Source organism: Colletotrichum fructicola (genome assembly GCF_000319635.2).
Source record: "Colletotrichum fructicola Nara gc5 chromosome Unknown KSG_Nara_v1_contig03, whole genome shotgun sequence".
NCBI lineage: Eukaryota > Fungi > Ascomycota > Sordariomycetes > Glomerellales > Glomerellaceae > Colletotrichum > Colletotrichum fructicola.
Genome location: NW_027094053.1, coordinates 5,016,913 through 5,038,142, shown reverse-complemented (window position 1 = coordinate 5,038,142; position 21,230 = coordinate 5,016,913). Strand labels below are relative to the sequence as shown.

The window sequence follows — 21,230 nt, the reverse complement described above, 5'->3', positions numbered from 1 at the left end:
TGCTGCCAGAAACGCGGCGCAACCGTCAACTTGCAGCGCTGCAAGGTACCTACGTACACCGTACACATCTACCTCCCCTTTCTGGATTCTGGAAAGCTTCTCCGGATTTCGGTAACGAATCGGAGGCAGGAGCAGCAAAAAACAGGTCCCATTCTGCACAGGCAACCGCAGCAGTCCTCCGCAATTGCTTCATTCTCCAGTTCCCATGACTCCATTTCCGAATCTGGAGAAGCCACCTCTTGGTGCTGGTACGGATGACGAAAATGCATTGAGGTCATGGATCTGGACCCTCCCCATCACATCCTTTCAAGCCACAGAGAATGCCTTCCAGGCCCTTCGTCTACGTCCGCCTCCAAGCTAAGTTGTTTCGCAAACACCGAGGCATCAAAGAAACACGAGGCAACGAAGACACTACCCAATCCGTCTTTGACAAGTCGATGCACATCCAGAGACAACACTGCCCTGCTGTTCAAGCTGTCCTGCTCCGAAACAGACTTCCGACGGCGGCCAATCGAACGACTCACTTCCCACGTGCGCCCGATTCATGCTTTCGCGCATGTTTACGCCACGATCTTGATCGCCATGTATTTTGATCGATGCCTGCCAAACATCCAACCACGCAGCAGATCTCGGCTTCCAACCCCAACATGAAATTTGACAGCAGCCGAGGGGAGGGGAAAGTGAGGCTACAGGAAGGGTTATCCAGACTCGCAAAACCCAATTGGGAAGCTGCGACGAGAACGAGTCCGAGTGCGGTAATGCATCACAAACACCCAAGACAAAGACAACAAAGGGACCTCGGCAGAAGCATCAAAGAAATCTTGACCTTGACATGAGTTCACTGACGTTCCATTCTGACAGTTCGTCCGACTCCAACTTTGGGACTCTACAACCACAACCGACCGACCTGGCACGGCCACTACTCTCTGGTTTCCTGCGCCCCCAAGACATGCAACCCCTGTCTGAAGTACAGGACGAGCGTCTGCCTCGACTGCAGATCCGTTGTGACGACGCACAGCCAGCCGCGGCTCCTCAAGCGCCAGTATCTCGAAGGTACGCAGCAAGCACGCCGCCCCAAGACCCGGGGTTGTCGCTAGCTATGACCTGCCAGACCTCACCGCCAGTCTTGTCGTACAAGAGGTTCGTGCTGCTCTTGGAGCTCAACCCGAACCAGTACGTCTGCTTGGCCCCATCTGCAAAGGCCTGGTTCGTCATGCAGTTGCCTCCTGTGTTTTCACATTGCGCATTCTGCCACTGGTTGTCGTTCATCTTGTTGAAAAACACCCACAATGCCGAACCATGGATGACCAACTTCGAGCTCCCCGTCATGTAATGACCCCAAGCCCGGAAACATCGGTCGTTGTTGGCCTGTCCTTGAGCCGCACAGTTGCTAAAGTCCGGATCGCCATAGGCCGATTTGACGCTGTTCATTTGGGTTAGCACCCGTGCCGGTCTCAGACGAAACACCAAACGGGACGACTGGGGGTTGGGGAACTTACGACCACGGGGACGGCGCCCGCTGGGGCGTTCCCTCGCCCTGCCAATAAGGTGCCTCGGTTTGCTGGAGGCTGATGTACACGTTCTGGGCGTTGTGGAGGTTGTATTGATACAAGACACAATGCTCGAAACTGGTTCCCACCAGCCACGTGGGTTTGGTGCTCTCAATGAGTGCGCCTCTGCCGACGGCGATGTTCTGCGCCGCACCACCGTCCAAGGAGTGGTCTGCCACCCAGCCCCAGACATTCTCCAGGTACGCAGAAGCCGTGGAGGTCACATGCATTAGGGCAAAGGCGGCCTTGCAGGAGGCGGGGTCGGAGCCACCACAGTTGGTGTTGGTGAGCGAGTGCTTAGTGCCGCCAACGCGAAAGACGCTACTCCAGATACCAACGTCCCCAGGCCTTGATCCAGCCATATTAATCTGAACCAAAGTGGCGCCCTGGAGTACATCGGCCGCCTCGACGGTAATATCGCTGATTTGCGCAATGCCAACCTCTCCCGAGTTGCCAACCTTGAGGATGGGCTGAGGGTCGTCAGAGTTCCAGAAACGCGAGCCGTTGCCATTGAATATGCTCAGCGTCTCGCCGACCAGTCTCGTTCCGGGAGGGACGTAGATCGTCTGCTGGGTGAGGTAAATGCCCTGTGGGACAAAGATGATCTTGCAGTTCTTGTACTTCTGGAGGATCGCGTTGATATTGGGTCCATCATCATGAGAGTTGTCGCCGTAAACTGGTAGTGAGGGATCACCCTTCAAACTGATAAACTGATCCAGGGCATACTTCTCATACTGAGGCAGTGGCATGGTGAAGTACTTGTCACCGGACAAGAGCGCACTCGGTCTGTCGATGGAGTATGTGGTGCCCTTTTGTAAGTTGTTCGAATTGACGTACCCCATGACCCAAGTCTGACCAAACGGAACAGAACCTGAACGCAGCGTTGAGCCATCATCGCTAGACTTGACAGCTGTGGCGCCGGTGACCTCTAAGTTGTCGATGATGAGCGAGTTCTCGCCGTAGCCAGTGCTCTTTTGGTTTACACCCGCGTTGCAGGCCTGGACGCTCGAGTCGATCAGCGAGACGGTGCCGACAGTCGCCTGGCCCATGTCGATGCCAAAGTTGCAGTTCATGAACGTCGAACCTTGGACAACGGCCACGAAGACGCTGCTAACCGAGATGCCGACATTGCAGCCATTGAAACTCAGGTTCTTGAATTGGTACTGCTGACCATTCACCTTGATACCGATGGCGCCTCCCTCGAATTGCTGCCGTCTTGTCAGCAGAATTTTAATGATAGGATTCGAGAGGCCAGAAACCCACACTGTCGCTAATCAGGATGCCAGAACCGCCGGCGTTCATGGTGATGCCAATGTGGCTCGAGTAGTTTGGCATGCGGATCTTCACGTTGGTGAGAGAGCAGCCCTGCGAAACGGACCAGTCCAGCCCGACGGCTTGAACGCCCGTCCCGATCTCGTTTGTGTCGATGACGATGTTGCGAACAGCCATGTAGAAGTTTTTCGTCGCCGATCCGTCGCCTTGATGAGAGTCGTAGCCGTTGATGACGGGCGAGGTACCTAGCGCCAAGTCGGCGATGAGCGTTGGCGGATTGACTGCGTCGCCGATGAGGTACGTCGTGACGAGCATCTGGATCGATTTCTTGATACGGTACTTTCCCGGTGGGATAAACACGTACGCCGGACGAGTTATCACGGTGTTTCCAGTGCGGCTCCAAGCTGTATTTGGTCAGTATATCCCAGGGCAGGTGAGAGCAGTGCGCAGACACACCTTCAATAGCCCAATTGAAAGCATCAGAGGAATCTTGGACGCCAGTATTGTCGGCACCATACTGCACTACCGTCCGGTAGTATTGAAACGTCGAGTCCGTACTTATCGGTGCTGTGCCGTTGTGGCCGATGGCCGCGCGCCACCACGTTTGCGGGCTTGTCTCAACGGGCCCGGAGCAGCTCTGCCGGGTCTCGAGACTGCCGGGCGCGTGCGGGTGAGCGGCGACGGCCCCGATCCCAAGGATCGCAAGGAGTGGAGAAAGCAGCTTCATGGCGTGTCCCAATCTTCGTTCAAAAGAAGGAAATGAAGACTGACTCCCTGGAGGTCTTGCAACTCTAGATCTTTACACATTTTTCGAGCGGATCTCGACAGCTATTTATAAGTCCTATCATGAAGCAAACCCTTCATTTCCGCTCATCGTCATTACCCAATTGCTTCGTACTTGTATGGCTGGTCTAGCCAGCTGCGAAGCCTAGCTAGCCTTAGCACCATCTCCTATCCCCTGTTCCGAATATTGGCATTTCCTGCATGTGTCTGAATAATCGCCATCCCGCTTCGACAGATGACCCAGGGGACCAGTGGTAAGGCGTGCAGATCGCGGCCCGTGGCTCCACACCCAAAGGCTTGGATGTCTTTGAAAGCTGATGTGAGATTTGTAAAATTGCACCCTTTCTCACTTTTCGTGTTACCAGGCGCGTCCGTCCCCGTGTCTAGCTCGCTGCGATAGCCAGTCTGCGCGTGGAGTTCTGGAGGAGGTTTGCGGGCATCGGCCGTGAGACATTTCTTATTTGCGAGGTGCGAGACCGCGTCGCGTGGGTTTAGGCAGACGGCAAACCGGGGTGCTTAGCTGCGGTTGCGGGGACTTGGCTTGCCTTAGGGTGCTTAGCTGCTTGACGTCGGTTGATCCGCACCTCCCTACTTCGGCAAGGGCTCGGATTCAATAAAGGCTATTTTGATTGAATGGAGTGTGAGCGTGAGTGCGAGTGTGGATGAGAGTTTTCTGTTTTTCTTCTCTTGTCGTCCTCGTGGGAACTCGGGGATGGGTGGGTTCTGATGGGGCGTTGGAGATCTGAACATGCAGCTTGGGTGCCGGGCAGGGTTTGTTTTTGTTCCCCGGGGTTGAAAGCGGTCAAGCTTTAGATGTGTGATATCCAACTATGAGATGGATGGGGGCTTGCGGGTATGTTTGGACCTATCGTGATGAGCAAACATTGTTCAAGGGTTACAATATTAGTTCATGAATGTATTGAAGGGTGGTCAGTTGATGTTCTTCAATGGCGATAAGCACTTCGCGCCAAGAGGCAAAAACGTCCGCACATCCGCAAAATTGAAATTTGGCCAAATCTTGGGATCACACGAGGAGTGGGTGTTTTGAAGAATCATGGCTCGTATGAGGTGAGATGGAGGTTCTGTTGTCTTGTATCATAGAAACTGGCTGTCTTACGTCAATGGGGGGGTGGGAGGTGATCCTCTTTCTTGACTACATTCTGGCATGACGCATGCACCTTTTCCTCAAATTTGTACGAAAACATTGCCATTTACACTACAGATTGATATCTCGAGGAAAGAAAGTATGAATATGTGAATCCTCACCACCGCGCCTCGCAAGCTTCCTCTGAAGTCATATGACTATTAATCCGTCGATTACGCAAGGAAAGAAAAGAATCATCGAGAATTTGACCAAGGAAAGCTTTGCGGTTCCGTAATCCCGACCGAGGATGCGCCGTCCCGGCTGCTGGCCGAATATTGCCGGCCCCACTTCGGCGTCCGTGGATCCTCCAACCCTACGTATTCCCGACCATCTTCGTTATTCGGGACGTTTTTATATCCGGTACTAGTCAATGGTATTCCATCCGTAGATTGTTGAGATGGTCTTGGGGGCAGCTGAGGCCGTTCGCTGCTGAGGACCACCTCGTAGTGGCTATCTAAGCGGCTATCGAATCCGCGTTTGACGCCAACTTCAGAAATTAGCATTACTCGAGTCCACTTCACCGTATAAAGCTTCCACTCACATATGTTGAGATAGATGTACTTGAACACCACTGGAGCCCATAGCAGGACGGCGACAATCTGCCCAAAGGTCCAATTGTCCTTCTCGCTCAACGAGCCTCCTACTTCGCGGAGGATGGTATCTGTCGTCGACAACAAAAGGGATGCCAGAGAACAGTTCATGACGAGCCACAGCAGGCTCCAAACTACCGATCCAAACTTTGTCATCCATTTGACCGCTTTAGACGTACTCTGCCAGACGTCCACTCCCCAATTACGCAGACGAGGTGTCTGTGCAACTTGGTCTAGAGTAATGAAACTCAGGCTGATAAGTACAATGCTCAGGGAGAAGTCGGAAGAATCTTCCATGGCGGCTTCTTGAAACGTCGGTATGTAAACCCCTACACCATAATCACAAGTTTTGAGAATGCTTGGTAGCTTGAAAGAACATTCGGGAAGCTCTTCGGAGCCAATAAACTCACTCTCAAGACCTATACGTTGAATGGCGACGAAGAACACACACACTATCAGTGTAAGAAGATACGTATACCACCAGTGCATTCTCTGCCGTTGCTGTTCTGCCTGCACTAGCAGAACAACGAAGGTATTCCCTGCTTGAAATAGCTTCGCTGCTACCCAGTCGATCCGTTTAGCAGATATCGATTCGTTCAAGACCAGCATAGAAATGGATGCCAACTGCACTGCCAAGGTGAAGAAGACTTGTGCCTCTTGGAATTCGACGAGAGTCGAGAATAACACCTCGGAAAAGCGACAGTTTCGTAAGATTGCGAGCCAATATTCGGTCCGTCCTTCTTCACGCAGGTGACTTTGCTTTAGGTATCTTCGTCTCAACCGGCGCAGGGTCCTGGCTGCCTTGGCGGCAAAAGAAGACTTTGGGTCTCTTGGTATCAAGATGGAAAACCAAATAAACCAACTTCCCAAAAAGATCTGCATTATGTATGCCATTGTGACCTAAAATCTTGTTATAAATGAGGGCCATCGACATGGTAGCTAATACTTACACCCGGGCCAGCGATATCAGGCTCTGGGACGGCAGGCTCTGGTTCTTTGTTCTTTATCCCGGAACAGAGAAACTGCATTGGATTCAGAAGATTTTTTATATCGTCCGTTCTGTTGAAACTCGCTGGGAGTTCCTCGACACCTCTCCCGCAAGGGCCAAATCTATCCTCTAATGAGGGATTTTGGCACGACGCGCGCGTACAGTTGAGGATCTGCTGAAGAACTCCCACTCCATCGAATGATTCCAGGTCTCCAAAAATAAGGTTCTCACTGGCCTTTCGAATGTTTTTAGCGTCAACCTCGTAGCGTCCATCTTGTACCAGGACTGCAGATATTGCGATTGCGGCACAGCCATATATGTTGCTATAGCCAGAGAAGAGGAATTCCTGGCAATCCTCTGTGTAGTTGTAGAAACGGTGGCCTTCTCCTTTGTTTTTCTCGATTGGTATTGAGAAAGACTGCGATTCATTTTTGGGATATATGCCTTTCAGTGCTTCTGGCCAGGTGAAGCCAGGCCTCCCGTTGACCAAGGTCCTATGGTCGCTGACCAGGTCTATGGTGAGAATTGGCTTTGAAGTCATTGGAGAGGCGAAGACACTGCTTGACCGATGATGACGAAGAGAAGAAGAAGAAGAAGAAGAAGAAGAAGAAGAAGAAGAAGAAGAAGAAGAAGAAGAAGAAGAAGAAGAAGAAGAGAAGAAGAAGAAGAAGAAGAAGAAGAAGAAGAAGAAGAAGAAGAAAGGGGAGGGGAGGCGAGAGAGACAAAGAGAGTCTGGGAGATTCTTTCCTCTTGAGAGAAACCGACAAGGCTGGCTCTCATGTCGTAAAACCACGCACCTTTCAACCTGCCGTCAAAAATAGAACACCTGCCCTCGCAGCCTGATGCTGACCACCATTCCACAAAACCACTGTTCTCGATCACCACTCAGACACGTACAACATAGTTACTCGCATACTTCTTTTGATAAAAAGGTAAAAAGCAAACCTATGATCCAATGATCTTCTCGAGATATTTCAGCCAATTCTCGCCAAGAACCTTTTTCATCTTCCCCTCGCTCCAGCCTTTTTTGGCCATTGCCACAGCCAGCTCCGCCCGATCAGCCAACGGACCCAGAGGTTTAACAACCTTTTGACTGCCCCAAGGGGTCAGCCTTCTCGCATATCCCTTGTCTTTGTTGCACCACTCCAGAAATTCGCTCGGCCTCGCGTGCCCTTCGCTTGAGTCTGACCCAATGCCCACCAGATCCTCCCCAATGAGGCCAATAACATAGTCGAGCACATCGACATAATCGTCAATTGTGCTGTCGTTACCCTTGGGCATGTGTGGCCCGAACTGCGACAACCCGACGAAGCCACCCTTGCTACCAATGAGTTTGATCAATTGGTCTGACTTGTTTCGCGGGTGATCAACCAGCCCCCCAGGCAGAATGTGGGAGAAACACGGCGGCTTGCCATCGAGTGCGTACACAATAACGTCCTCCGACGTCTGCGGTCCGACGTGAGAAAGGTCGCACACGATCCCAAGCCGAGCCATCTCGTCAATGACCTCGCGCCCGAACCCTGTCAGCCCGCTGTCCCGGGCCTCGGTGTAACCACAGCCTGAGTAGTTTTGAGTGTTGTACGTGAGTTGCATCTTGCGTACCCCGAGATCCCTGAAGACGCGGAGGTAGTCGAGCTGGTCTTCGATGCCAGAGGTGTTCTGCCATGAGAGCAGCACAGCGGTCTTGCCAGCTTCCTTGGCGGCGCGAATGTCGGCAACGGTGTGCGCTTGCACGATCAAGTCGGAATGTTCTTCGAACCAGCGCTTCCACTGTACGACATTGGCGAGGCTGCCGCGGAGGCCTTCCCAGAGGCCGCAGGTGCAAGAAACGCCTGTGATGCCTCCTTTATGCCAGGACTCGAAAATATCGCGACCCCAGTTTGCGATATTGAGGCCATCGAAGTGAATGGCCGAGGCATAGATTGCCCGGGCTTCCGAATCCGTCACCATGGTGTTTGACTTGTTCACGAGGACTCAAGAATGGTGTCAGATCCTGGTATTTCCCTGTTGGCTAGATTCAAATGGAGTGAAGTAGTAGGTGAAGCTATGATATTCAGGCGAGATCTCAATCTTGAACCAACGTTCGAAATCCCGAGAGTGAGTAGCAGCCTTCATAGAGATCCCACCGGCGCTCTACCGGGACCTAGGACAGAGATACGACATACTAACGGCCTGTCGGGGAACGTCCGGTAAGAATTCCCAGGAGTGGCAATCGGCCCACAAACGGCATGGGTTTCAACGGATCCTTCGATAACGCAATTGCGATGCCGAATTGAACCATCAGCATTTGATTTTCTTCTCATCTTTTTTCCCATTGGATCATCATTCCTGCGCATTGGAGCCGATTCAGTGGTTGCCTCCGACCACTGTGCAAGGTACCTTCAAGCCAAAGGCCGACCACCCATACCGCTATCGGGATAAAGACATGAATGTTCGGCGTCGGCCCGAAGATAGTCATCATGAAATTTCTTGGAAGGAAGCTTGATTCTCATCGGGTATTGTTATCCCACGTGGGATTTGTGCTCTTGGCACCTTAAACCCGAGCTTGCCCCATGTCAGCCTGTCGCGTTCATGCGACAGGTTATCAGAATCGGAGCTCCAACTGGATACATCGAAAGTCGAAATCGTCTTATTAATTCTCGATGCGACCGTTAAAGAGAGTAGTTGTCGGGGCTTGTCCGACTGTGGCGGTTGACGCCATCACTGGCTGGCCATTGCAAGAGAATTCAGCCCGCTAACCAACGGCTCAAGTCAAGAGCATACTCTTAAGACTGTCACCGATGTCGATTTCCTTATCTAGAACCACGATATTCGTTGATCTGTTGCTTTCACTCATACCTGGGTCGAGGACTGCGATCACAAAAAATGGACCAAACGTCAACCAATGACGGCAAGGATGTCGTTTCTGTCAACATCGAGCCCGGCCAACGCCAGTCAAAACTATCTTTGCGAAAGAGAATTGCAGGTATTGTGTGGGATAGTCTCGACAAAACACCGGAAGAAAGACGTTTCATTGCCAAGATCGACTGGTGGATTTTATCGTATTGTTGTGTCGCCTACTTCGTCAAGTGTGAGTTCTGTCTCATTGTATTAACCCAAGTTTGATGGGTCGCTAACAATTTCCCAGATCTCGACCAGACCAACGTCAGGTGCGAATCTCGTAGCTAGCTATGACCTCTTATAACAGCTTGACTAACGCAATTCACGCAGTAATGCATACGTGTCTGGCATGAAAGAAGATTTGGACCTTACCGGCAATGATCTCAACTATCTTACAACCTTCTTCAATATCGGCTACATCATCGGCCAGCTGCCCTCCCAGTTGATTCTGACACGCATCCGCCCATCGATATGGCTTCCATCACTGGAGCTTATCTGGAGCTTTGTCGTCATGGGCATGGCCGGCGCGAAAAACGTGCAAACACTCTGCGCCCTGAGATTCATTACGGGCCTACTGGAGGCATCGGCTTATCCTGGAATTATGACTCTCCTCGGCAACTGGTACACGCCACAAGAACTTGGGAAGAGAGCCTGCATCTTCCAGGCTTCATCTGCTGTGGCGCAAATGTTCTCGGGGTATCTTCAGGCTGGTCTCCTTGCTGGTATGGACTACCGCAACGGAGTTAGAGCCTGGCAATGGCTTTTCATCTTTGACGGTATGAAGGTTGTCTTTTCCAGTCACCTCAGCAATAGCTAATATTAATTCCAGGTATCATCGGCATTCCAGTCTGTCTCTACGGCTATTGGGCTATCCCAGATCAACCGACATCGTCTCGAGCTCGGTGGCTCAAGCCTGACGATCGCAGAATGGCCATCGGGCGCATGGAAGCTTGCGGTCGTGAACCCATCCGCAAACTCACCTGGCGCACCATCAAAGACATCGCCAAGGGCTGGCCTGTCTGGCTCTTCAGCGCCATCTTCATAGCACATGTCCTTGGTATCCGCATCTATGCCTACTTCAACGTGTGGCTGAAATCTACAGGCCTGTTCACGCCGGAAGAAATCAATCTGATCCCCACGGCGGGCTATGGAGCACAGGTCTTCTTTACGTTGTCATATGCGTGGGCGAGTGACGCGATTGGTCTTCGTTGGCCTCTTGTCATAGTTGCTTGTACAGTCTCCATCATTGGTACGATAATCTTGAGCGTATATCCTGAGGATAACATACCAGCTATGATGGCCGCATGGATTCTCACCTTCCTCGAGACCGGAGCCGGGGCTCTCATCATTACTTGGGTCAACGAGGTGTGTTCTCATTCTGCAGAACACCGTGCCGTCATTATTGGCGTCGTCGAAACGGCTGCTTTCACTTTTCAGGCGTGGGTTCCACTCTTGGTGTACAACACAGGTGATGCACCCAAGTTCCCCATTGGATACGAGATGGCCACGATGTTCTTTGCGTTGGAGATTGTTCTGACTCTGGTCATTCTTTGGTGCTCGAAGAAATGGCCCGTCCGAAAGATTGAGGTAGTTGACGACGAGTGAGGCTCCAAGATTCCACATAGAAAACAATCTTGTCCTTCGGCTAGATGTATTTGGCCCGTTAGCATGGTCAATTGAATAAAGCGTTCCTCGTAAAACACGATTCGCTGTGCCAGTAAGGTCGGATCTCCATACCGAGGGTGAACCCTCTTCAAGTTTATGATCTTCGATGAAATCGTTCAGTCGCTGTGATCTCGGAACACTCAAAATTTGTTTCTACTGTTCCAGCCCATTGTCCAGGCCAAGACAATGTTTGGCAAACAGTCAGATCAGACTGTTGTCGCTCGAATTATCATGTACAATCAGAATATCGGACGAGTCTGTGAGTCAGAGTCACAAATGAGTCATCCCGGCTTCGCTGAAAACCGGACTAAGCCTGGATAAGCCGGACACGGCGCCCCGGCGCCGAAGGCCCCCGCCTGCCGCACCTTCCATAACCAGCTCGCCGGATCGGGGCTCCGGAGTGGGACCCGTTGGTGGATATCAGCGCACTGACCATTCCAACCCCGCGTTGCCCCTCACCGTCGTCAACCGCCTAATTCCATCGCAATCCGCCGGCAACACACTACCAACGCCAACCACTTGTCCTCCATATCGCAGCACCGGACCCGACCGGACGGGAACACCACGGATCCCTGTCTATCTCCCGGGCGTCAGCATCCACATTTTTCTCGGCGTTTGAGTTGCCAACAACGGCTCATCCTACGGACTTCGATAAAGAGTCACCAGGCGCGCAACCGTCGAGCATCTGACCCGATCTCACCTCTCTCAAACAACCCCACATCCAACGGCCAACATGTCTCTTAGCAACGAAGATTGGGAGGAGATCCGTCAGGAGATTCCATCGACCTCGGAACCCTTCCTGGCACAATACATCAACGGCCGCGAGGCTCTTATCGCCCAGGAGCAGAAGTCTCGCTCAGATGCCTCCTTCCGCGCCAACTCCTCGCCGATTGTGAAGCGCGCGGCTGCCATCGTTGCTCGCATCCGTGAGGAGGAGAAGAAGACGACATGGAACGCTCAGGCTGAGGAAGACCTCGCAACCAGCCAGGGTCTGGCTCCTTTCCCGGGCATGATGTTCACTCTGGCGAAGCAGCGTCTCGAGACCACAAGACTTTGGCGTATCGTGCAAAAGATGCCCAAAGGATCGCTCCTTCACGCTCATCTAGACGCCATGGTTGACTTTGATTTCCTATTTGAGGTCTTGTTGAATGAGCCAGGAATGCACTTTGCAGCGAATGAGCCTCTATCGAACGAAAAGGCGTTGGCGACTTCGGGCGTTCACTTCAGATTCAGAAACAAGGAGACCAGCTCAAGAGCAGTCTGGGACAAGGACTACTTCCCTGGCGAGTTCAGACTGTTGACCACGGCGGCGGATGAATTTCCGGATGGTGGAAGGCCAGGGTTCTTGAAATGGCTGAAGGGACGCTGCACTATCTCCTTGACGGATAGCGTAGAGCAGCATCATGGCATTGACGCGATCTGGCGCAAGTTTGCCGATTGTTTCACGGTGACCAACACCATCATCCACTACGAGCCCATTCTGAGAGCGTTCCTGAGAAGACTGATGTCATCACTGCTGGCTGACGGCGTTTACTGGGTTGAAGTCAGGTAAGAGCGCATTTCCAACCCCACGAAGGTGCATATTCTAACGTTGTTAGATTCACTTGGCCCCTGAACTACTGCCGTACTAGCCAAGAGGAGCCCGAGAAGGACTACAACCACATGTTCCAGGTCATTGACGAAGAAGTCAAGCGCTTCAAGTCAGAGAACGCCGCCTTCTGGGGTCTGCGCACCATCTGGACAACCCTCCGTATCCTTCCTACCCGCGAAATTGTCGAGAGCATGGACAACTGCATCACCACCAAGATGGCTTGGCCCCACCTTATCGCAGGCTACGATCTCGTTGGCCAGGAGGATCTGGGACGACCCCTCCGCGATCTGCTCCCCGAACTCTTTTGGTTCCGCAAGCAGTGCGCCCAGGAAGGCGTCAACCTTCCCTTCTTCTTCCACGCCGGCGAGACGCTCGGCGACGGCGACGCGACGGATCAGAACCTTTTCGATGCCGTGCTACTCGGCACGCGCCGTATTGGTCACGGCTTCTCGCTGTACAAGCACCCGCTGCTCATTGACATGGTCAAGGATAAGCGCATCCTTGTAGAAAGTTGCCCGATCAGCAACGAGGTCCTTCGCCTCTGCGGCTCCATCATGTCGCACCCGCTCCCGGCGCTCTTGGCCCGTGGCGTGTCCTGCGCGCTGTGCAACGACGACCCGGCCATGCTGGGTCAAGACACGGAGGGTATGTCCCACGATTACTGGCAGGCGCTGCAAGGATGGGAGAATGTTGGCCTTGAGGGCCTCGGCTCGCTGGCGGAGAACAGCGTGCGGTGGTCCGCGTTTGAGGATGAGACGCCGGCGGAATGGACCGCTGGTGTCAAGGAGGCAAGCCTTGGTTCTGGTGTCAAGGCTGAGCGGCTTAAGCAGTGGTCGACCGAGTGGGAGAAGTTCTGTCTCTGGATCGTTGAGGAGTTCGGTGAAGAGTCCGACAAGGCGTAAGAGATGGGGGGCCGGGTACTTCAACCGTCATGACAAGAGTGATCATTCAACAAGGAAATTAAAGGCGCGGGCGGACTAGAGGAGCGTCAATTGAGGCGAAAAGGCAACGGAATTTGGCATGTCTACAACGGAGTTCAACAGTAACGGAGCTACATCAACTGGCTGGTCATATTGGTTTACGACTTCAACACCGCGGATACAGGGGCATTCAACGCGGCTCTGAAAATTGGGGGTATAAAAGAATGAAGAAAACACAACATACAATATAGCAAGGCTACACCGTACGATAGGCGTCCAGCTGCCTTGATGGGTATCAAATTTCCCACCGTGCAAATCAAGATTTGAAAGATGAAATGACGTTGAGATACGATGTTCAAACTCTTGGAAATGTTCGATCATCACCAATCGCATGCGGAAGCTCCGAGCAAAGGGCCATGCAGCGTGTGCGCGCACGCCAAAGGTTCCTCCTCATGCCGTCACCCGGAGCGACGGCCCATCTACCGCTTTTGGGTATCCGTACATGTGCTAGGGTTCAGCAGCAGGTGTGAAATTGGCCGACATGAGTTTAATTGACCAATGGGAGTTTGTTACCAGCTCGTCGGAGCGAGGGGAAATGTCAGCAAATGTAACCCCTTTTGGGAGGCGCAGCACGGGGGATGGGTGGGTTTCCTGGGACTTGGGACCATGTGCGTCAACGCAGCTGCGCTAATTCATGTATTCGGAGCCGTTTCAGGGGGCCTGGTTGCTGCCTCTCGAATGGTTCGCCTGGTAAGGCTGATCGATGAAGTTTGCAGCTAAACCGGCTGAAGTTCGAAGGATTCGTAGGCTTTCAGAGCACCGATTTTGGGTGGCTTCCTCCGGAGATCGGTACTTCGGCTCTTCATGAGGCCTCCTTGGATCACTGCGGGACTTGGAAAGAGTTTCACAATTGTTCATAGGAAAATTAGATGCAATAACAGCTTATACGATTGACGAGCTATGAAAGTTGCTGCAATACAGAGTCTTGGGACTCAGTTGGTGCTCGTGGCACGACTTGCAGCAAACGTGTAATCTAAGTCGAGAGGCAGGGCTTTGCCTAGAAGTGATTCCATGGGAGCACATACATGATGCATAATGCATGTGCTTCGCAGTATTGTAATTGTCAAATGAGAGCGGGTCAAAAATAGGATGCGTAGCATCACACCCAGAGACGATGGAGAAGGTGGGTAGGAGAAAAGAAACCGTCACGTTCATACATGCATCAAAGATCAGATGCATGTTCCCATCCCGGTCAACCAGAACCCCATTGCGACTCCAGCCAAACCCTGAAGCTGACGGGCTCGATGTCGACAGCCTCGTTGAGATTTGTTTGGCGGAAATCGTATCGACCATCAGCGGTGGCGATGAGTCTCTGGATGTTCCACCACTGGTCCCAATTTTGCCTTTGTTCGTAACTAGAGAGGTCACTTTGCAGTTTGGAGTATCGGCGGGTTCTAAGAGAGAAGGCAACTGCATGGAATTTAGTGAAATGAACCTCATGAATTTGCGCTTCAGCTTAAGGGGCGGAACGATACTCACCTCCGCGGACATTGCTGCATTTAGCAAAGATGTCCCGAACAGACATTCTGTCTCCACGCATCCTGAATTCCCTCGGCCAGGTGCCTGGACCCAGCTCGATTGCAGCAGCAACGAACCGAGCAACGTCAGCGACTGAGGTCATGGATACTTGAACTGGCCTTCCTGAGCCGTTTGTCTCGATTATGTCGGCGGTTGCGTTGCCGACGTCGACAAGATAGCTGCCCTGGCCCTGTATGTGCTGGTGAGCTCCCATTCCGTACTCTGCTAAACCGCCTGGAGCAAAGCGCTCGTATAGAATTCCGCAAGAGAATACGGTGTAATCCATCTTGCGAGACTTGGAGTTGGCATAGTGTTTCAGAAGCTCAAGAGCTTCGTTGGAGCCATAGTCTAGCGGATGGTCAGATGTTGACGGTCGGTGAGAAATGCAGCCTTCGAATTCGGCGGGGACAAATAGCCGGACACGGGAATGACGGGCAGCCTTGATGAGGTTGATCTGCTCCTGTCCGCGGATGGTGGATATGACGAGGTCGATTCCCATGAGGGCGAATCTCAAGTTCTCTTCGTCGTCATAGTCAACCACGGCCACTTGACACTCGTAGCGTTGTTCAAACTCTGGTTTTGGCTGGGAAGATATGAGCTACTGTCTGAAAGAGAGGACCCATTGGTATTACCTCTCTCGAGAGAACGACCAGCGCATTTGCTGTCAGAGCGATGTTGTGAGCGAGGATAGCAGCGAAACCACCGCCTCCTGCGATGGCAATTCTCATCATAGCTGCGGCAGTATGTGTGCGTTGGGAGATGATCCTGAGGAACGTTAGAGGAGATGTGCTTTGAAGGTTTTAAAGATTCCGGGTTATATGTTCGCCGCTCAAGGGGCTATTAGCGGCGGCTCGTAGAGACGACTTGCCTTGTGTACGCCATTGCTGTAACGTCGTGGCCGTGAAGTCGAATCAGAATGTCGATATGTAGTCCACACCACCTGAGAACAAAGGCAGTGACTCAAGTCGCTATCTGAATGCTACTGGTTATTGTGCTACAAGGCAACAAGACAGAAAAGCCTATCGGCTCGAGTCGAGGTCCAATGTAGAGTCGACTACGAGCCCAAACACAACTGTGAAGGCGGAAGACTCCGGTGTGCGATGGCGACGAGTCCAGAGTCCAAGTCATGTAACTATACCCTCAAGGCATCCAGAGCGGCTTCAGAGTAGTTACTGAAGATGAAGTGGGGTCCTAAACTTCGCTGTGGTGTAGATCGAGTGGTCGTAGACGAGGTAGTCAACGCGTTGCGCTCCGGAGGTGTCCTGATCATATCAGCCATGAGGCAGAATGCCGTTTTCTTAATATAATGTACCTGCCCTTATACTGGTAGTCGTAAACTGTACTTGCTCCGGGGGCTGATTTTAAGACCTGGTCGAGAAGGAGCAGCAAGGATGCCTGGCCCTGAGAAGCGGCTGCAGGTGCACACCCATCCGGACAAGAACCGACGTCCCAACTCCTGGGTCGCGGCACAGTTCTTCTCACCCCACAGCGGGTGTAAGTCATCTGAAACAATTCATCTGATAGCCACAAGTACGTCGTCTGTAACGTTTCCCGAAGTCGCATCGTCCACCCGTCGTCATCGAGGGGTACGCCATGAGTCAACCCTGGCGTAAACACGCGATCAACGTCTGGCGAGACTAGGCCGTGGGGCCTGTTATTTGAGAATGAGAAGACCAAACAGATTTCGAGTTGAGACATTCTGGAGGGCGAGAAGGGCGTGGGATAAGTTGGGGACACACTGAAGGGCGCCTGGGGCTGGTCCAGGTCGAGCATGTGCGCGGGAGACACCGGTCATGGAAATTTGAGTTCGTACTCGCGGCAGATGACTGAGGTGACTACATGGTAACGACAATATCTCAGTGGACAGCAAATAGGCAGGTCGAAGGTGGTGTGGTGGGAGAGTCCTTTAGCCCGGAGTCCGGCATCGAATGAGAACAGAAAGTGGGTGGTCTACGGCCAGCAGGTCCACTTCACCGAGGCTCAACCGGAGGAAAGATACCAAGACATTTGTAGGCAGGGGCCTTTGAGTTCTCGGAAATGTAACGGTGCTGAGCATGCCGCTGCAGCAGACGATTGGAAGGTGTCGACGTTGAATCGAGGGGTAGTCGTGACGAAGTGTACAACGCGTTGCGCCAGCCTGCCATTGGCGCAAATGCTGACCGGGGGAACAGGCTTCTGTGTGTATACACAGCCACGGAACTGGATGCCTAACTTTGCAGCAATTGGACCAGAGAAATCGTTCTCTGGCAAGCCAAACTCAAGACGGGTACTGTTGCAGTGACCGTTGTACAATGGAGATGGTCTGGTTGGGGGCCTTTTCGGTACGTACTTCAGCCCTATGCATAACCCCATTAGGCAAGTTTATGAATGCACAAGTAAAGGAGGGATTGTGCACTAACCAAGCAACCCCGTCTGTGCGTCAAAGGACTTGCCCCCCTGCACTGCACTGCGGGAACTCACTCGCATCTCACCCAATCCCCATTCCTTCATCATCCTTCCCGCTAAACCAGGTCCAGCCTCCGACAGGAGAAGAATAACTTCGCCTCCATCCATCTTATCACAGCCTCCAGGCACTCCTTTGACTCCCTCATTCAGCGCGCCGAGAGAGAGGGAGCCCAAGTTGACGATGACCGGCGACGATGGGGACATCCTTTCTTCGCGGATGCGCAACTCTCAAGCAGTTATCAGACGACCATGACTTTTGCGAGTAGCCTAGATGGGTTCTACTCGACGATGAAGACCATGAGCGAACCTCAGAGGATTAGCCTGCCGAAACTCCTCGAATCGAATCAACCCAATGCCATGCCCCCCACCTGTATCCATGCCTCAGCTGCTCTCCTGCCAAGATATATGGTCAATTCCGGCGGACAGGATGCGGCTAAACCACCTTGTTATCTGATACAACAAGGGCCGGAGTGGCTATTACTGGCTCACTCTTATTTAATTGTTGACCGAGGCCAAAGTTCTCCGTTTAGGCAAACCGCAACGATAGGCAAACTTGTTAAGACCGACGTTGTGCGACTGGTGTTACGTGGGCCCATGGCGGGCCCATGGCTCTGATCAACGTCATCCGACCCTTCTTTTCCACCTCTCGACTACGAGCTGCCGAAGTCGTCATGATATAGGAGGCAGCCATCGCCGTCAAGAATTCCTACTTTTACTCAGCCAGACCTGGCTGACCGAGACTTTGGCTGCCTGCCGGATGACGTTGGGCTGGCCTTTGATGGAGCTCAAGTACTCGCACGCGACCATATTGCGAACGCTGTCTGGACGAGGTTAATATCACAAGAAAAGCGCCTGCGCAGCACGAGAACCCCGTTGGGGTATTTCAGAAGGGTTGCCTGAAAACGCATAGCCCGCCTTGAGACTACAAACCCGCAGTTTTGGAGACGTAATATCGGAAGCCCTTGGTTGTAACGGCTGGGCAATGCCAGTCCTCCGAGAGATTCCATACTGGTCGTTCGTGATGAGCCTTCTTATTCGCCAGAAGGCGCGGACGAAGTCGGTTGACATCGTTCACTTGCCTCGAATACGAGGTGCTTAGGCTATTTCCATTTGTTTTGTGCATGGCATTCGTTTCAAGTTGGTGTTGGCAACGGTTCGCGGATGCAAGGTCCGACAAGCATCAGAGAATGATCGGATACAGGACAACTGTGCCCCAGACTCTTACTGGTCCACCTGGAGCCGCAACACATGCCACGGGAACCCCCTTGGGAAGAGATTCGAGAGCACGAGAAGCCGGCACTTTGGGCGATCTAAACTTGACTGGTTCTGGACTGCAGACCTGTACGACTCGACGAAACAGAGCTGCATGTCAAGCCGGCCAATGACAGGCCCACGGTCGGCTCTCTGGGGATGACTCCGGTGATTCACGCAGCGGCATGCACGGTATTTCTGACGTGGGGGTGCAGGCAGAAGGCCAGGCAAACAAGTCCATTGTCCCGGTGTTTGAACCGATTTCAATTGCGACCTTCGAGGCAGTCCTTTGCAAAAAAAGATACTGGAGGGAAGAATAATGGTGTTGAAGGAAGACGATGAATGGTGAAGGGAACCAACCTCTCAGTGTTCAGGGTTCAGGGATAGACCCACCTTCTAAATATGGCTAGTGAGTTGCAATCCTGCCCAGTCCTGCCCTCCCGCCTTCACCTCGGTGAGCACCACCCGGAAGAACCTTTGCTCCGCTGCCCTAATTTTTTCGCGGGCATTTTCTAGCCCACAACGAAAATCCTCCCGTGGAATTTCGTGAAGTTCGGACTCCAGCGATCTCAGAAGACAAAAACCTCTCTTCCCTCACCACACCACAACCAACAGACGCAGGATCATACCTCTTTGCGTTCCACACATCCGTCCAAAATGGCTCCTCAAGCAGTATGTACATGATCACACCGCTTTGCTGTTGGCCAAGCCTCGAAAGAGGCGGCGGCGTGAAACAGTAGGCTAAGGTCATTTTTTCAACAGGCGATCAAGCGCACCGGCAAGGGCAAGGCCCAGAAGGTCACCAAGAAGGTAAGAGCTCAATTCCCCCAGGCGCGATGCGACTCGGTCAATCACAAGATGCTAACCAAATACCCCCCATCAGTTCATCATCAACGCTTCTCAGCCCGCCTCCGACAAGATTTTCGACGTCGCTGCCTTCGAGAAGTTCCTCCAGGACAAGATCAAGGTTGAGGGTCGCGTCGGCAACCTCGGCGACCAGGTCCAGATCTCCCAGCAGGGTGAGGGCAAGATCGAGATCATCGCCCACAACGAGCTCTCCGGCCGCTACCTCAAGTACCTGTGAGTATTCCCGCAACAGCTTGTACCCGCAGTCGCATCACGCAGATTACTGACTTTTCGTTACCCCGCAGGACCAAGAAGTTCCTCAAGAAGCAGCAGCTCCGTGACTGGCTCCGTGTCGTCTCCACCTCCAAGGGTGTCTACGAGCTCAAGTTCTTCAACGTCGTCAACGACGAGGCTGATGAGGATGACGAGTAAACGTGACCAGTAACATGGTTTCACGTGTGCATGGGTCGGGTTCAGGTTACTTGGGTCGTCATGGGCACTGTTTTTGGCAAGGTTAAAAATGGGAAATACCAAAAGTTAGCACCCTCGTGTGCTTGTTGATCTGCCACCACACATTTTCGTTCCTTGATGCATCCGTGAGAAGTGATTCTGGGTATCCTTTTACAGTCTATGATATGCGAGTGTCCACCCATGTCTATCCATGTCTCCTTTTACAAGTGTACACCTTGTCTACTCTGGCAAGGCGCGCATGACACCCTCGAATGCTACCAGCGCCATCGCATTGGCAGGGAACGCCCGCAAGAAGCACGGCAAGAATCCGCGCCAGTATCCCTTCCATCCGCTCTCCCTGTACACCGTAGTCGCCGTATCCTTCCACCTCCTGAACCGCGGCGTGCCGTCGTTCAGCCCGCCTCCCAGCGGATCCGTCATAATGCGCTGCTTCACAACGTCCGACGGATAACTCGTCAGCCAGAAAATCTGAGCACTTAGTCCTCCAGCCCAGAAGTTTATCGCTGGCGCGCTCAGCTTCGTGTTGTCCTTCATCCACCTCGAGAAGACGTCGTAACTGCCCCACCAGCAGAAGAAGAAACCCCTGAAAAGCAGCGTCGCGCTGAGACCGTGGTAGACGCCGCGGATGCCGTGGTGCGAGTAGATCTTCTTCAGGCAGTCGACGGGCCCGCTGTACAGCCGCTCGGCCTTGTTGGCGGCGTACTGGATCTGCAGGCGCGCCTTGACGTGCTCGACGGGCGCCGCGATGAAGCTGACGGTGCTGCCGGCCATGATGCCCGCGATGCCGTGTCCGTACGAGGGCAGGTTCTCGGGACCGGGGAGTTTGAAGAGGCGTTCGGCGACGAGGCGGCGGTAGACCGTCAGGGAGCCGAGCATGACGGAGTCCATGAACATCCAGCCGACGAGGGGCGGCGTGGCGCCCTTGTAGAGACCTGGGATTCCCTCATTGCGCAGTGTTTGGCCGACGCATTGAAGAGGTCCGCTGAAGCGGGAGGTGTCTGTCGTTTGGAGACGGACCTTGATTGTGTCGAACGGGTGGCCGACTTCGCAGTGTCAGTAATTGAGACGAGCTGGCGACGCCGTGAGTAGTGAGTGACCAACCTGAGAGTTTCGCGATGCCAGAGAACACGCCGGCAACGAAGCCTTTGTAGTTCTTCACTTCGGGCTTGGTCGCCTGCTCCTGCCTTTGCCTCACGTCTGCAGCCATCTTGTCTGGGAGGGTGAGATGAGTGCGATTGCGGAGTGAGATTTCTAAT

At 53.0% G+C, this 21,230-nt stretch overlaps 8 protein-coding genes across 8 annotated transcripts; 3 read left to right on the top strand and 5 right to left on the bottom strand.

Annotated features, from left to right (window-relative positions):
* Positions 1-1,032: 1,032 nt before the first annotated feature.
* CGGC5_v006202 (Glucan endo-1,3-beta-glucosidase) lies at positions 1,033-3,549 on the bottom strand (the record flags this gene model as incomplete). Its single annotated transcript, XM_032022855.1, has 4 exons — positions 1,033-1,423; positions 1,500-2,758; positions 2,814-3,226; positions 3,279-3,549. 4 exons carry the CDS (start codon positions 3,547-3,549, stop codon positions 1,033-1,035), a joined length of 2,334 nt encoding a protein of 777 aa, XP_031880278.1.
* Positions 3,550-5,203: 1,654 nt separating this feature from the next.
* Positions 5,204-6,367, bottom strand: CGGC5_v006201 (uncharacterized protein; the record flags this gene model as incomplete). The annotated part of the gene is made up of 3 exons (XM_066151663.1): positions 5,204-5,211; positions 5,291-6,239; positions 6,290-6,367. The coding sequence occupies 3 exons, from the start codon at positions 6,365-6,367 to the stop codon at positions 5,204-5,206; spliced, it is 1,035 nt and encodes a 344-aa protein (XP_066009181.1).
* Positions 6,368-7,272: 905 nt separating this feature from the next.
* CGGC5_v006200 (putative dipeptidase) lies at positions 7,273-8,277 on the bottom strand (the record flags this gene model as incomplete). The annotated part of the gene is made up of 1 exon (XM_032022853.1): positions 7,273-8,277. The coding sequence occupies one exon, from the start codon at positions 8,275-8,277 to the stop codon at positions 7,273-7,275; it is 1,005 nt and encodes a 334-aa protein (XP_031880274.1).
* A 915-nt stretch (positions 8,278-9,192) lies between these two features.
* On the top strand, positions 9,193-10,812 carry CGGC5_v006199 (Pantothenate transporter liz1; the record flags this gene model as incomplete). Its single annotated transcript, XM_032022852.1, has 4 exons — positions 9,193-9,397; positions 9,455-9,476; positions 9,538-9,983; positions 10,037-10,812. 4 exons carry the CDS (start codon positions 9,193-9,195, stop codon positions 10,810-10,812), a joined length of 1,449 nt encoding a protein of 482 aa, XP_031880275.1.
* A 793-nt stretch (positions 10,813-11,605) lies between these two features.
* ada2a (Adenosine deaminase 2-A) lies at positions 11,606-13,365 on the top strand (the record flags this gene model as incomplete). Its single annotated transcript, XM_032022851.1, has 2 exons — positions 11,606-12,420; positions 12,471-13,365. 2 exons carry the CDS (start codon positions 11,606-11,608, stop codon positions 13,363-13,365), a joined length of 1,710 nt encoding a protein of 569 aa, XP_031880276.1.
* Positions 13,366-14,635: 1,270 nt separating this feature from the next.
* Positions 14,636-15,692, bottom strand: swnR-1 (Oxidoreductase swnR; the record flags this gene model as incomplete). The annotated part of the gene is made up of 3 exons (XM_032022850.1): positions 14,636-14,853; positions 14,923-15,544; positions 15,594-15,692. The coding sequence occupies 3 exons, from the start codon at positions 15,690-15,692 to the stop codon at positions 14,636-14,638; spliced, it is 939 nt and encodes a 312-aa protein (XP_031880277.1).
* Positions 15,693-19,314: 3,622 nt separating this feature from the next.
* rpl22 (60S ribosomal protein eL22) lies at positions 19,315-19,935 on the top strand (the record flags this gene model as incomplete). Its single annotated transcript, XM_032022849.1, has 4 exons — positions 19,315-19,329; positions 19,420-19,467; positions 19,541-19,737; positions 19,809-19,935. 4 exons carry the CDS (start codon positions 19,315-19,317, stop codon positions 19,933-19,935), a joined length of 387 nt encoding a protein of 128 aa, XP_031880270.1.
* Positions 19,936-20,193: 258 nt separating this feature from the next.
* Positions 20,194-21,181, bottom strand: mcfL (Mitochondrial substrate carrier family protein L; the record flags this gene model as incomplete). The annotated part of the gene is made up of 2 exons (XM_032022848.1): positions 20,194-21,017; positions 21,076-21,181. The coding sequence occupies 2 exons, from the start codon at positions 21,179-21,181 to the stop codon at positions 20,194-20,196; spliced, it is 930 nt and encodes a 309-aa protein (XP_031880271.1).
* Positions 21,182-21,230: the final 49 nt, after the last annotated feature.